This window comes from Chaetodon auriga, chromosome 2 (genome assembly GCF_051107435.1).
Source record: "Chaetodon auriga isolate fChaAug3 chromosome 2, fChaAug3.hap1, whole genome shotgun sequence".
NCBI classification, from domain to species: Eukaryota; Metazoa; Chordata; class Actinopteri; order Chaetodontiformes; family Chaetodontidae; genus Chaetodon; species Chaetodon auriga.
The window spans coordinates 14441076-14454696 of NC_135075.1; the positions used below are offsets into that span (position 1 = coordinate 14441076).

The window sequence follows — 13621 nt, forward strand, 5'->3', positions numbered from 1 at the left end:
CAGGACGGTGTTCATGTTCATTTATTCTGCTGTTCATGATTGCATTGGTCATTGTTGAAGTTAATTTTCAGACATTGATATAACACTATTATCTCTTTGTTATCTGTTAATTCTTTCACAGAAAGAGAGTGAATAATCTCATGCCCAGTGTCGACATATCTAATCCATTAAATCCTCTCTGTTGCAGCTCAAATGACATGTGGTGTGGATGAGTTCCGCTGCAAGGACTCGGGGCGCTGCATCCCGGCGCGTTGGAAGTGTGATGGAGAGGATGACTGCGGAGACGCTTCAGATGAACCTAAAGAAGAGTGCGGTAAGGGCCGTGGGTAGATGGAGAAAAGCAGGACAGGAAGTTGGTATTAGGGCCACAATTGTGCTTATTGTGTCTGTTTGGTGCTCAGATGAGCGGACATGTGAGCCGTACCAGTTCCGCTGTAAGAACAACCGCTGTGTGCCTGGCCGCTGGCAGTGTGACTATGACAACGACTGTGGGGACAACTCTGATGAGGACAAGTGTGGTAGGTTCTCTCTGATTCTTTTGACAGCCACAGCCACAGCTCATTGTCTGCATGGAAACAATGATTCATAATATAATACGAGCTCTACTGTAAGCAGACTGTTCTCAGATGCGATGGGTTGTTGTGGTAAGCGATGTATCACCTTTCACTGCGTGTTCGTCTGTTATAGATTTACTCAACTACACGCATGGTTGAGACTTTGATTTCATTTTGCGTTAATTAGTTCTGTGGCCATCTGCACATCTCACATCATCTCATGTCTATTTTGCATTTCACACTGGCCTGTTGATGTGAGCCAGAGGTAGGTGTTTTCACAGTTTCAGCTCGACCATCCACAACCTCAGCTCCCCAGTCCTGCGTGTGCCCCCAGCTTTCTTTTTTTTTTTGTTCTGTGAGCCTTTTCCTCTCCTTTTCAATCCCACTAACTCCTCCAGCTTCTCTGTTACAGTACAGAATGTTGTACCATCCCCGCCTCTGTGCCCCATGAGTCAATCCTGTGATATGAATTATGAGCCTTATTTTTATCCATGTATGTCTGGCTCTCAACAGAGCACCCTGTGTTCTTTTTGCAGTCTGCTCTATTCCCACCTTTCTCTTCTCTTCCCTTACGCCTCTCCTTGCTCCTTGCCTCTGCTCTCTGTTTCTGCTCAATTATCCTCTCTCACAGTCCTAAGCTGTCTTCTCTCTACCCTCAGTGCCTCGTCAGTGTTCAGAGAGCGAGTTCGCCTGCACAAACGGTCGTTGCATTGCCGGCCGCTGGAAGTGCGACGGAGACCACGATTGTGCTGATGGTTCAGACGAGGTATCACTCAACCTTCCCGGCTAGCATTGTGCTTTGAGATTTGATACACCAGGGATACTGATGAAAAACTCTTTATTTTCTTTGGTCCAGAATGATTGTGATGTGAAGTGCGACAGTGATCAGTTCCAGTGTAAAAATGGCCATTGCATCCCGATCCGCTGGCGTTGTGATGCTGACGCTGACTGTGTGGATGGCAGCGATGAGGAGAAATGTGACAGTGGTGGTAAGAAGCACACACACAGTCAAACGTGTCATGCTGAAAACATGAACGCATTTATCAGCTTCTGTTTCATTCTTCTTTCCTGCGCTCTCTCCATCTCATTTCAGTGGGTAGACACTGCCCCCTGGATGAGTTCCAGTGCAACAACACTCTTTGTAAACCCCTGGGCTGGAAGTGCGACGGCGAGGACGACTGTGGCGACAACTCAGATGAGAATCCAGAAGAGTGCGGTAAGAATCTTTGCATTTCACACGTGGACAGTAATCCTGACATCCATTGTTTTGACTACAGTCCTTAATGTGTCTCCCCTTCTGTCTCCTAGTTAAATTCCAGTGCCCGCCCACAAGGCAGTTTCGCTGTCATAATGATCGTGTGTGCCTGCCATTATCAAAACGCTGTGATGGCGTCAACAACTGTGGGGACAACAGCGATGAAGTCAACTGCCGTGAGTTTTACTAGCTAACTCACATGAATGTGACTTTTAATTTTGCACGTGATGATCGGGATAATGACCTCTCTGTCGTCCAACAGTGCCTCCTTCCACGCCAGTATGTCAAAAGGATGAGTTCCAGTGCTCCAATGGGCGTTGCATCAGCTCTGTCCTGCGCTGCAACTACTTCAACGACTGTGAGGACTATGGTTCTGATGAAATCCACTGCAATAAGAAAGGTGCGTTGTGTTGCAGTAAAGTTGTCTTGACAGTGCATATTCTGCGTGGTTATCAGTGTGAATGCATGCTGCCTGTCTGTGCTTGCAGACACTGTGCTGAATGACTGTCGCAGTAACAGGACAGTGTGTGGAGATGGAGATGAAGCTCATTGTGTGGTGAACGGCACCGACTCTTTCTGCTCCTGCAAACCCGGCTTCCAGTCCAATGGACGTAACAGATGTGAAGGTACAGTTTTCTCTGCCATTGCTCCGTTTTGCATGTTTAAATCATGGCTAAAATTAGCTTGAAGACTTTAAGCTATGTCTAATGTGCTGTGCACCATGTGGCTTTGGGATGTTTCACAGATAAGAATGAGTGTAGGCAGTTTGGAGTGTGCTCTCATATCTGCAACAACACCAAGGGTTCCCACAAGTGCAGCTGCCACAAGTACTTCACCAGAATCAATGAGACCTGCAAGGCTGACGGTGAGTACTTCTACCATAAGGGAAACTTGTTAGCTTTATCTACATACTGTATGTTCTCTGTGTACACTGAACTCTGCTCTACCACAATGATCTGTTGCATCTTCAGCTCCAAGACAAGTGCTCTACATCGCTGACGACAGTGAGATCCGCAGCCTGGACCCCTCCATGCCAAACTGGCGCTATGAGCAGATCTTCCAGGGTGATGCCAACGTGCGCATCGATGCCATGGACCTGCATGTCAAGACCAACCGCATTTACTGGACTAACTGGCACACAGGGCGCATTTCTTCCTATGACTTGCCTTCTTCCTCCTCCTCCCCCAATAGCAACCGTAACCGACGGCAAAGTGACTCGAGGGTCACAAACGTAGAGGTGGGTGCATTGTGTGTGTGTGTGTGTGTGTGTGTGTGTGTGTGTGTGTGTGTGTGTGTGTGCTTGTACTTATGCATGCATGTATTGTACAGTAAACATAAAGAAGGCAGGCAATGAATGTGTGTCCAATTTTTCTCCGTCTCTGTGTTCAGATCCCTGATCTGAAGATGCCTCGTGGCATTGCTGTGGACTGGGTGGCAGGAAACTTGTACTGGACCGACTCTGGTAGAGATGTCATCGAGGTGGCCCAGCTAAGTGGAGGACGTCACCGCAAGACTCTCATCTCCGGCATGATCGATGAGCCTTACGCCATCGTAGTCGACCCCCAGAGAGGGTGAGCATGTCTTGGGAGATTGAGGGGGAGTGAAATAGGAAAAAATAGCCACTTGTACAAAATAACTAGAATGCAAATGGAGATTTTGGATAAAATCAGTGATAAATGGAGATTTTACATTTCCTTCATTAGGAAAATGTACTGGGCAGACTGGGGGAACCATCCCAAGATTGAAACAGCTGCTATGGACGGAACCATGAGAGAGACGCTGGTAGAGGAAAACATCCAGTGGCCAACAGGTAAAATGTTCAGATGCACATAAAGTAGTTCTCCTTAATCATTTGTTCTATATACAAAGAGTAAGTCTTTAATCTTCCAAACCTTTTCTAATACCACGCTCTCTCTCCGCCCAGGTCTAGCGGTGGACTATTTCAATGAGCGTCTGTACTGGGCCGATGCTAAACTCTCCTTGATCTGCAGTGTGAGGCTGAATGGCAGCGATGCCGTTGTGGCTGTGAACAGCATTAAGAACAGTTGAGTGGCATACGCTCACAATGGCACAGTTTGTGTGTGACTTAGTTGTAATTTTGTGTGGGTGGAAAATGCAGGAATGTGTATTTTAGCATGTATACTGTCTGTGAAGCTTCTAGAGCATGTCCTCTGTGTCTCTGCTCAGAGCTCCATCACCCCTTCAGCATAGACGTCTTTGAGGACTACATCTATGGCGTCACCTACATCAACAACTACGTCTTCCGAGTGAATAAGTTCGGCAAAGGCCCCATTGAGAACCTGACGACTGGAATGAACCACGCCACGGATATAGTTTTGTACCACCGATACAAGCAACCTGAGAGTGAGTTCAAAACAAACCCTCCTGCTGCTCACTTAAACAAAGACAAGAGGGCTAATTTGTCTCATTCTTTCTCTGTCTTTATTAGTGACAAATCCCTGCGACAGGAAGAAATGTGAATGGTTGTGTCTGCTGAGCCCCAGCGGACCAGTCTGCACCTGTCCCAATGGACGCACCCTGGACAACGGCACCTGTGTGGAGCTGCCCACACCCACACTGTCTCCTATCTGTGAGTAAACCCACACGCCCACATACAGAATGCACACACAGACACTGGCTATCTGGATCACTCTGCGTGACTGAAAAAAACGTCATCATTGACAGCTCCTCCAAGTGGTTCCTGCTTGGTCCAGTGTATGAACGGTGGGAGCTGTTTCCTGAATGCCCACAAGCAGCCCAAGTGTCGCTGCCAGCCCAATTATGGAGGAGATCGATGTGAGATTGACCAGTGCAGGGACTACTGCAAGAATGGAGGCACATGCACGCCCTCCCCTACAGGTAGGATATAGACATTGCATGTTGGTTTTGGTATTTTGTGTTCTCTTTCTCTTGCTAGTACATTAAGAGTAAGAGTAGGTTGTAGTTAAATACATAGCACTATGTAGGCTAATATATGGCTTTGCAGGCCATCTGTATGTTTCTGCTGGCTCAATAACATGAGAAAAATATTTATCCCTTTGCATGTCTGTCCTTCCACAGGTTCTCCTACCTGTCGATGCCTGACAGGCTTCACAGGGCCAAACTGTAACCTGCACACCTGTAAGGATTACTGCAAAAATGGAGGCAACTGCACCGTCAGTGCCGGAAACCAGCCAACCTGCCGCTGCCCCGCTGACTTCCTGGGTGACCAGTGCCAGTACAGTGAGTGTTCCCACTATGGACTCAAATACTTTTGCTGACCAATGAGGAACATGAGAGTGAAGTCAGAATTGTTATCAGAGTACCTGTAGTAGATGTAGTGTACTTACATGTTTGTGTGTGTGTGTGTGTGTGTGTGTGAGCAGGAAGCTGTGAAGGCCACTGCTTGAACAAAGGCACATGTCTCCAGAGTGAAAATGGCTCCAAACTGTGCCGCTGTCTGCCTCAGTACACTGGCAGCACATGTGAGATTGACAAGTGTCACTATTGTCGTGATGGCGAGTGTATCCCCAGCGACAGCTTCACATCCACAGGGGACTTCACCTGCCGGTAGGATACACTGATGCACACGTTATTTAGACCACACAAAGGAAGTTATGTACAACATTGTCCAGTCTTCCTCATTGCCACTCACAGTTTTTCCCGTCTTGTATAGCTGCACAAATGGAAGAGTCCAGCCCAGCTGTTACACATGTGATACAAATGAGTACTGTGCAAACGGTCAGTGCTCTATAAACCCCATCTCCCGCCTTCCAGAGTGCAGGTGAGGCACAATTTGTATCCGTAATTGTTATTATTTGAGTCTAAATATCTCCAATGTTTCACTGCATACATGCATATCTCTGTTTCCTTTCTTCTTGTGTGTGTGTGTGTGTGTGTGTGTGTGCGTAGATGTTCACCTGGCTGGGCAGGGCATCGCTGCGAATCCGTGACAACCAATGAGGGTACTTCAGGCTCAAGCGGGCGTAAGTTGACTGTCCTGCTGTGACGTTAATAACAGGACTTCCTTGAACTGGATGTGGTTTTTGATTCTCCGTGCAGCACTCTTACGGTCGTGTGTGTGTGTGTGTGTGTGTGTGTGTGTGTGTGTGTGTGTGTGTGTGTGTGTGTGTGTGTGTGTGTATGTGTGTGCAGGCACAGCTTCCATAGTGATCCCTGTGCTGCTGCTGTTGTTGCTGGTCCTGTTGGCTGTGGGGGCGCTGCTCTGGTACAGAAGACGAATGAGAGGGTGAGTAACTGTGACACATTTAAACACCAGAGACAGCTGAGACCTCTTTTTGTCTTTGTTCTCCCTCTTTCTCTTCCTTCTTTCCTTTCTTCCGTCGGCACTTTTCCTCTCCTCTCTGTAATGGCATCTCTTCTGCTCCTCAGGTCTAGCCGGCCCGGCAAAACCGGCTCCAGACGCTTGCGGTAACGGTTGCAGGGGTTACACTTTCCTTCCATTCCCTCATTCGATTCTGCATCCTGATGCTCTCTCTCTCTCTCTCTCTCTCTCTCTCTGTCTTTCCCTTACCCATAAGTCTTGGTTGCTGTGGAGTGTTTGGTCCTGTGGTGAATGTCGCACCATTCTCTCAGATGTTCATGGGAGCTGCAGCTCATCCTGCTCCTTCAGTACACTCTCCTGTTTAATCGCCCTCGTCAGAGCGGCTCCAGGGCAGATCTATTGAAAATGATGCATTGAATAGATCTGTCTGTGCACTCGCCAGTGCTGTAGATCTGTCATGCTGTTTTCCATCATATTGTGTCATACTGTACTTACTGTACTGTGCTGTGGTTTGTATTGTGGTAGTGTCTCTCATAGTGAGAAATGGACAGTGTGACAGCATTCCTCCAAGCTCAGACTGGAAAATGCAATGTGAAAAATCCAGCATTTACTCAGAGGTAGATACCATAGTCCATGCAGCGCAATAGCGCATATTTTAGAGGCTGTATTATGGCTTTATTGTGGTCTTAAAGGATAGCTTGTACATTTACAGTCACGTATCCAGGTCCACTGTGTCTGGATCTGGCCTACATGAATGCTGGGTTTGTGTTGGTGCCTGTGCTGTGGCTTAGTTCCCTCAGCCTGGATGGTGGTGAGAGTCATGCGATGCCTCTTCCCTCCCTTCATAATGTGGCTGTGTCCCTGCTTGCACTGTTCAGACCCTTTATAACCTGGAATAAGACAAAAAGATGTGACTGCGCCCTTAATATTTTCTATAGGGCCAAGGGCTTCCAGCACCAAAGGATGACCAACGGGGCCATGAATGTTGAGATCGGAAACCCTGCCTACAAGATCTACGAGGGCGAGCCTGATGACGATGCCGGGGAGCTGCTGGATGCAGACTTCACTCTGGACCCAGACAAGGTAGAGAAAAATAGCAGGCATGCACATCTAAGCGCAATGTTGTAGCCTCATATATGTAATGGCTAATTAGGGATTTTTGACTCTTTCCAGCCCACCAATTTCACAAACCCAGTATATGCCACTCTGTACATGGGAGCCCACAACAGCCGCAACTCTCTGGCCAGCACAGATGAGAAGAAGGAGCTGCTATCACGTGGGGATGAGGAGCCCCTCGTGGACCCCCTGGCATAGACTTTCCATTGGCCTGGATCGCGCTACTCCAAACACACCCCTCTTCTTGCCTTTTAAAAGAAAAACGGAACAAAAAAAATTGATAAAAAGTGTGTGAGAAAATTGATAAAAAGTGTGAACACTGTATAAAATGTACAAAAATGAAGGACTACTTTTGTATGTGATTGCAGTATTATATTTTGTTCTTTTGAGATTCCTCTGGTCAAAAATGAGTAACATTTTCTATGAGAGATTTTTAATTTACACTTTGTCCCTTACCCTTTACCTAAATAGCCACTACCTCTGTGCAAAATGAAATGGAAACAAGAAAATCAGAAGAAAAGATGCTATCATTGGAGCAATTTTAATTTTTTATTTTTGTATGAATTGTATAGAAAAGAAAAAAACGTTGTTCCATTTCACCAGTGCCAACTGTTTGTTGTTTGTGTTGACTTTGAGCGGGAAAGGCAAAACTCAAAGTTTTCTAAATCGGTACATATGTTGTCTCGCTGGGTTTCTCGGTGGGGTTGTGTGAGACAGATTTGTGATAGCACCGTTTGTGTACAGCACATGTAAAATGTCAATACCAGATGGCAACTACAGTATTTCCACATAATTTTTTCTCAGAGAACAATGTTCATGAAATGATTGTGTTGTCTTCCTTGCACAGAATTCATATTTTACGGTATAGTGTGTACTGTAGGCTTTATACCGTAAGATGTAAAGCAGGTATGTTTGTTTTTATCATGTTGTGTGACAGTTGGAGCTCACGTGTTGCTGAAGTGAGAGCGCGAGAGGCGTTTGGGTGTGTGAACATGAAGTGGGAGAGTGAGGAAGTTGGTCGTGGGTTAAACATTCCAGGCAGAGTGGTGGGTGGAGATTACAGGTGTAAAGAGGTGGTGTGGGTGTATGCCTTCATGGGCGGGCGGTTGGCTGTGCGTACACGCCGCAGCTGGCTAATGATGAGCGGGCCACAGCAGATCCAAGACTTTGATGGACAGTGCCTGCAGCATTTAGTTGTCTGTTACAAGGGTCTTCCTCCAGAAGGAAAGGGAGGCTGCAACCATGTAAATTGGAAGGAAAAAAGTGCAGATGGCTCTTTTGCTTGTCTTTTATTTCTCCAGTCCAGACCAGATAACATCCATCCGGCTTTGTGAGTAGATTTATCTTTCTACTTTCAGAGGATCAAAGTCTGTATGTTCACAGTTTTGTAATGACTCAGTTGTAAGTGCATTATGTTCATTTGGTTCTTTAGCATTTCTCTGCTCTTCGTGAGCTCGTTCTAATCTCTCACTCTCCTTTGTGCCCTGCTGCTGCTAATGCTACCATTCTGGTCGCTCTGACACGTCCTTACGCTCAGCCTCTGTCCCAAAATGCTGCTTCTGTCAGAAATGTGTCAGCCATATCTTAATGCATGTGAAAAGTAACACCAATCTTTAATGTAACTACAATAACAAGTTTTTATTTTGCTTACCTGTCGGCAAGTGTTATTTTATGCTGTTGTATATGTTTTGTCTTTAATTGAGAGAGAAGTACAATCATTTTACCTAAAGAACATTTTTGCAAAATCATACATGCATTTTCAGAAGTTTTTTTTTGATTAGTCTTTTTTTTTTTTTTAATGAAAAATGACACATAGCTTTTATAGTAAACAATGCATGGAGGCTCAGACTTTCTTCTGGAAAGAGAATACTGTTTAATTTTTGCTGGAGTACTTTACAAACTAAATAACAGATATTGTTATAAATAAAATTTTAAAAATTGTACAGAAAACAAGCCAATGTGTTCTGTGTTTTGTCCACAACATGTGCTGATAGAGTGAAGAATAATATGTCAGTGTGGGATGGATTAATGATTTATTAGGCAACCAATGAAGCAAATGCAAACTGTAGACATAAAGTTACATTCAGTTTCATTCTTATTCTCGTATAAATTGGAAAAACTTTATCAATCAACAAAAAAACTGAGGACATCCTTCATCAGAGAAAAGTTATGAGTAATAGGTAAAGATAATGCACGTCTCTAAGCCGTAAACTCTGAGGCTTCACTGATGATGTGAAGAATGACGAGAAGAAGAGAGACATGCAATAAAATAGTCTCTGCATTCCAGTAATTAGCCATTTTAAATGACTCTCCTCAGCCACTTTGATCAAAGTCTTCAATTGATGCCTTTTGCCTTCAGCTCCTCTCTGACTCTGCTCAGATAGCCTGGGTCAGGATACCCAAAACTGTGGAAACAGAAGGTGTACGTGGGTTAGTACTGAGAGTAGACTTGACATCAAAAGAGAACATATATTTAAAAGAACTAAGGTTTAGTTACTGTACCACTGTGGTCCTCCTGCAACGGAGGTCTTGTGGTGAATGTCGTTCCAGGTCACCTGGTTCTCCATCCCAGTCGTTCTGGACGTCCCAACAGTGAAAATGAGCCTCTGGTCAAACGCTCTCTTCAACAGGCGCAGCACGTCTCTACCTTCTTTGTTGTCTGGCAGATACGCTGTTCTATTAACGCCACAGTAGGGTGTTCCAGGATTTGGATGCTGTTTCTAGAAAAGGAGAGTAAGACGTAGACATAGCTGTCAACCATGTTAGAAATTAGCTTACAAAATTACAAACCTCACATGACAGCTCTAGATATTTACATGAAGACATTTACCCTCTGTTTTCCACTCGGAATATCATAGGTGATGATGATAGTGCCACAGTCTGGGAATCCAGGGAGGTGTGAGAAAACTGAACGCCATGACATATGTCCCTCTGGCTGGTCTCCCTCTACCATCCCAAAGACATGTTTGCATACAGGACAGATGGGCCCCATTGATTTTTTGGCATTTTCTAGGCATTCCTCACAAAATTCATGTTTACACTTGAGCTGTTTCTTATTGGTAAAACGATCCATGCAGATAGGACAGTTTTCCTCTTTACTGTCTCCTGCTGGTGCTCCTCCTCCTCCTCCTGTGGGTGCTTCAGTGTTATGAGTGCTGTATCCTGATTGGCCGTTCAACACAGATGCACTGGCCCCCCCTGACTGATAAACACTGCTCAAGTTCTTCGGTGAGCCACTGAGCCCCATGGGACCATGGCGGTGGGCCAACTTCATGGGCATTGTGGCAGTCTTCTGGTACAGATGGAGTAGAGCTCTGACAGCATGGCTCTCCATCGATGCGTTTCCTGCTGATCTTTCATAGTGAGCTCTGACTTCGACTCTGTCTGGACTGATGGCTGATTCTTTAAAATCCACACCAAACTTAGCTTTGATTGCAGCTAGTTGCTCACCAAAGGAAGTATTCATCAGCTTCCAGTAATCAGCTTCAATGGTTAGTCCTGCATCACTGAGAGGGTCTTTGATGATCATGCCAATGTTCAGTGACGCGTCTCGAGACGCCCATGCAGACTCTTCAGCAGAAGTGCCGGCATTTGTTAAGGTGTTCTGTGCTGCATTTAAGGACTTGCTGATGGCATCTTGACTTTGTCGTGGCCCAAAGACAGTCATTTCTTCAGAGGATAGAGTAAGTAAAACCTTGTTCTCAGGTCTTCTGGTGATTGTCAGTGTGTCCTTCAACTCTTCTGGACCTGGGTACTTGAAAGGAAAAACTGAGCCATCGGATTCACCCAAGCACCTCTGAACAAGGCTGATGAACTCAGAGAGAGCTTTCTGTGGACCTCCATCTTTCTGGTCCGCCTTAAAACTCACATTGACTTCTGCCGTGATTTGAACTCCGTTATCTTTCTGGATGCGTTCGATTTCCTCCTTGTAGATGTGGCTCACATACCAGAAATGACCCACTGGGACAATACAAGTACACGTCTCCTCTCTTGCAACTGCTGCTGATCTGCTGGAACTTTGTTCTGTCGGTAGCACTTTCTCCTGGATAAAACACAATGTACTTATTCAGTCGAGAGCATTATTTCAGCGGACTTGATTCCTACTGATTTACGACACAGCACATACCTGCCGTGGCTCTGGCACAAATGAAGGAGGTGAACGAGTCACTGCAGCTTCCTCTGGACTTTGTGTGTTCTGCTGTGACAGACTAATAGATGTTATTGTGACTGTTTTCCCATCTTTCCTGGTCAGTGTTTGTCCACCCAGTTCCTGAAGCTCGCTCAAGGCTTAAAAGGAAGACAAACACAAAATAAGTGTGATTTTCCTCCAAAGAAGAAAAATTATTCAAATGGACACAAAATGTTGGTAATAAATGTGCATTTAATGCTAAAAAGAATTCAGTCATACTGCACCTGGAGCGGGTTTAATTGTTATCACAGCTCTCCCTTCGTCTGAGACATCCGACACTCCACAGTCGAACTGACCTTTGCCTTTGTTGGCCCACGACTGAAGAGCTCTCTCCAGTTCTACTCGACACTTCTGCGGTTTATGACCCTCCGACCACCTCACTGAGACGGAGATGGTGACTGGAGCTTCATCTTTGCTCTGAGATAAAGTCATCAGAGCCCAAAAACATGTTCATGACGCTGTGTTACCAAGCAAGATGGCACAAACTCCTCTGCGACATTCAGGTTTGACAAAAACTTCTTCCAGAACATTTTAGTGTTGCATAAATAAACTGAATGTCCCCAGTAGCAGTTTCCCAACAGAGAAGGGTCATGTATACAGGACATATGGCACTGGAGATAACATTGCTTTGATTACACTGCAGCTTTATGCAGTGTTATAAGTGTGTAGTATGATAACAGAGAGCAGCAGCAAGTCTCCATTTTTATACTTTCAGTTTCACAAAGGCTTTACAGGAACACACACAATTTTCTACACACCAATTTTTAACTTTCTAAAAACTGAAAAATTGAAAATCAAACACTGGACTTGCACCTACACGTGAGAGCACACACACACACACACACACACACACACACACACAAACACACACACACACTAATACCTACCTCAGCACAAGTATCCTGAGATGCTGGAGGATGATCAAAACCCTACATGAGGGAAGACAGGACATTTACCCGGAGGGCAGACTTCAAAACACTCCTAACTTTGACCTGTGCTGTTCCCACTGAAGACAGCCAGTGTGAGCCTTCACATGTTGGCATGAACACCAGCTGACGTTCATACTTGATCATCCTCAGCTGTACACACACGGCTGATGAAGATACTCACCACCTCCATGGGCTCCTCTAAGTCACCGTCTGACATTTTCACCGTCTTCTTCCTCCTTTAGGACACAGCGATGAAGTCAGTGCGTCACAATTACAGCAAACAACAGTTGTTAAACTGGTGTATTTGTATAAAAACTCCTCTCACACACGGCAGGTGAGTCAGATGTCGACACAGTTGAAAATGAAGGCTATGGCTGAGCTCTACTTTCGGTTATGATAAGCTAGTGCAAACTTCGTCAGGCTTTGACGTGGCTCTTTATTTTTCTGCTTTCCTACATTTCTAACAAACAAATGGCGAAAACATCGAGTCCACTTTTTAAACGAGCACACAGGACGTAAAACAGGAGTTTATCAGGATTACTTACCTTCAGCGGGCTGCTGGCTTCAGACGTAGACTCTTCCTGGTAAATGAAAGTGAAAGTCATGGAGCTCCGCGAGACACGTGACGTCACAGTGAAGCCGCGAGCTTTTCACTGTTGGTCAGTGCGACCATCATCATCATCAGCAGCAGCAGCATACTGGACAGACTTTTTACTCCAGCACCGTACTGAAGATGATTTTGAGGTAGGACTACTTAACTTTACTCAACTCAACTACATTGCAGGTTACTACTTTTTACTCACTACATTTACTTGACAGCTTTAGTTACTTTCGTTACTTTGATTCAGGATATTAATCTAAAATATCAACAACAATTACATCCTGATGTATTGTTCAAGACGAAGCTGCCCACATTTACTTTACTTCAACATTAATGCATCAATTGTTTCAATCCACTGATATACAGAGTATAGTATTGGAGGGGATTTTATAATAATAATAAGTACTTTTACTTTGTGAAATTTACATTTGTATAATTCTGCTCAAGTAACATTTTGCAGGCAGGACTCTTACCGAGGTTTTTTTTTTTTTTTTTTTTTTTTCCACTTTTTTCACATCTTCCACCACTGCTAACAATGTAAAAACTCAGAACAATTCTGATTTTTTTCTGTTTTTTTAAAGAAAATCTTTCATGAGCATTTTTATTAAGGTATTTCCAACATTTAACATTTCTCTGCATCCTTTGCATTTTTTTTTTTTATTCGGCTATGAGTGACGAGATCTTTTCGGTATACCTACATCTGATATTTAAAT

The 13621-nt window shown here is 44.8% G+C and overlaps 2 protein-coding genes across 3 annotated transcripts in view; one reads left to right on the top strand and one right to left on the bottom strand.

Moving 5' to 3' along the window:
* Positions 1-9142, top strand: part of LOC143336497 (low-density lipoprotein receptor-related protein 1-like) — a 90492-nt gene extending 81350 nt beyond the window's left edge. The window contains exons 67-90 of one of the 2 annotated variants that reach the window (XM_076756708.1): positions 188-313; positions 402-518; positions 1214-1320; positions 1411-1543; positions 1648-1770; positions 1863-1985; positions 2072-2209; positions 2298-2435; positions 2555-2674; positions 2781-3046; positions 3199-3380; positions 3513-3619; positions 3734-3853; positions 3997-4173; positions 4259-4399; positions 4495-4668; positions 4870-5031; positions 5175-5358; positions 5465-5572; positions 5701-5774; positions 5944-6037; positions 6181-6219; positions 7012-7156; positions 7247-9142. In XM_076756708.1, coding sequence (XP_076612823.1) covers positions 188-313; positions 402-518; positions 1214-1320; positions 1411-1543; positions 1648-1770; positions 1863-1985; positions 2072-2209; positions 2298-2435; positions 2555-2674; positions 2781-3046; positions 3199-3380; positions 3513-3619; positions 3734-3853; positions 3997-4173; positions 4259-4399; positions 4495-4668; positions 4870-5031; positions 5175-5358; positions 5465-5572; positions 5701-5774; positions 5944-6037; positions 6181-6219; positions 7012-7156; positions 7247-7387 — 3239 coding nt within the window. In that variant the 3' untranslated portion in view covers positions 7388-9142. The remainder of the gene's footprint in view (positions 1-187; positions 314-401; positions 519-1213; positions 1321-1410; positions 1544-1647; positions 1771-1862; positions 1986-2071; positions 2210-2297; positions 2436-2554; positions 2675-2780; positions 3047-3198; positions 3381-3512; positions 3620-3733; positions 3854-3996; positions 4174-4258; positions 4400-4494; positions 4669-4869; positions 5032-5174; positions 5359-5464; positions 5573-5700; positions 5775-5943; positions 6038-6180; positions 6220-7011; positions 7157-7246) is intronic. The other variant, XM_076756717.1, reaches the window with a different exon arrangement.
* A 63-nt stretch (positions 9143-9205) lies between these two features.
* On the bottom strand, positions 9206-12934 carry dtx3lb.2 (deltex E3 ubiquitin ligase 3L b, tandem duplicate 2). The gene is made up of 8 exons (XM_076756743.1): positions 12853-12934; positions 12489-12543; positions 12266-12307; positions 11603-11795; positions 11316-11476; positions 10020-11231; positions 9692-9909; positions 9206-9594 (listed from the first exon to the last, which is right to left on the bottom strand). Exons 2-8 carry the CDS (start codon positions 12522-12524, stop codon positions 9525-9527), a joined length of 1932 nt encoding a protein of 643 aa, XP_076612858.1. The 5' UTR covers positions 12525-12543; positions 12853-12934; the 3' UTR covers positions 9206-9524.
* Between the last annotated feature and the right edge of the window lie 687 nt (positions 12935-13621).

What these genes read in the sequence shown, in the direction of transcription:
- dtx3lb.2 (XM_076756743.1), bottom strand. Translation starts at nt 12,524, where the DNA reads ATGTCAGACGGTGACTTAGAGGAGCCCATGGAGGTG. An exon ending in CTCAGGATACTTGTGCTGAG is followed by an intron (nt 11,796 to 12,265) that starts GTAGGTATTAGT and finishes ACTTTATCTCAG; the next exon opens with AGCAAAGATGAAGCTCCAGT. An exon ending in AACAATTAAACCCGCTCCAG is followed by an intron (nt 11,477 to 11,602) that starts GTGCAGTATGAC and finishes CTTCCTTTTAAG; the next exon opens with CCTTGAGCGAGCTTCAGGAA.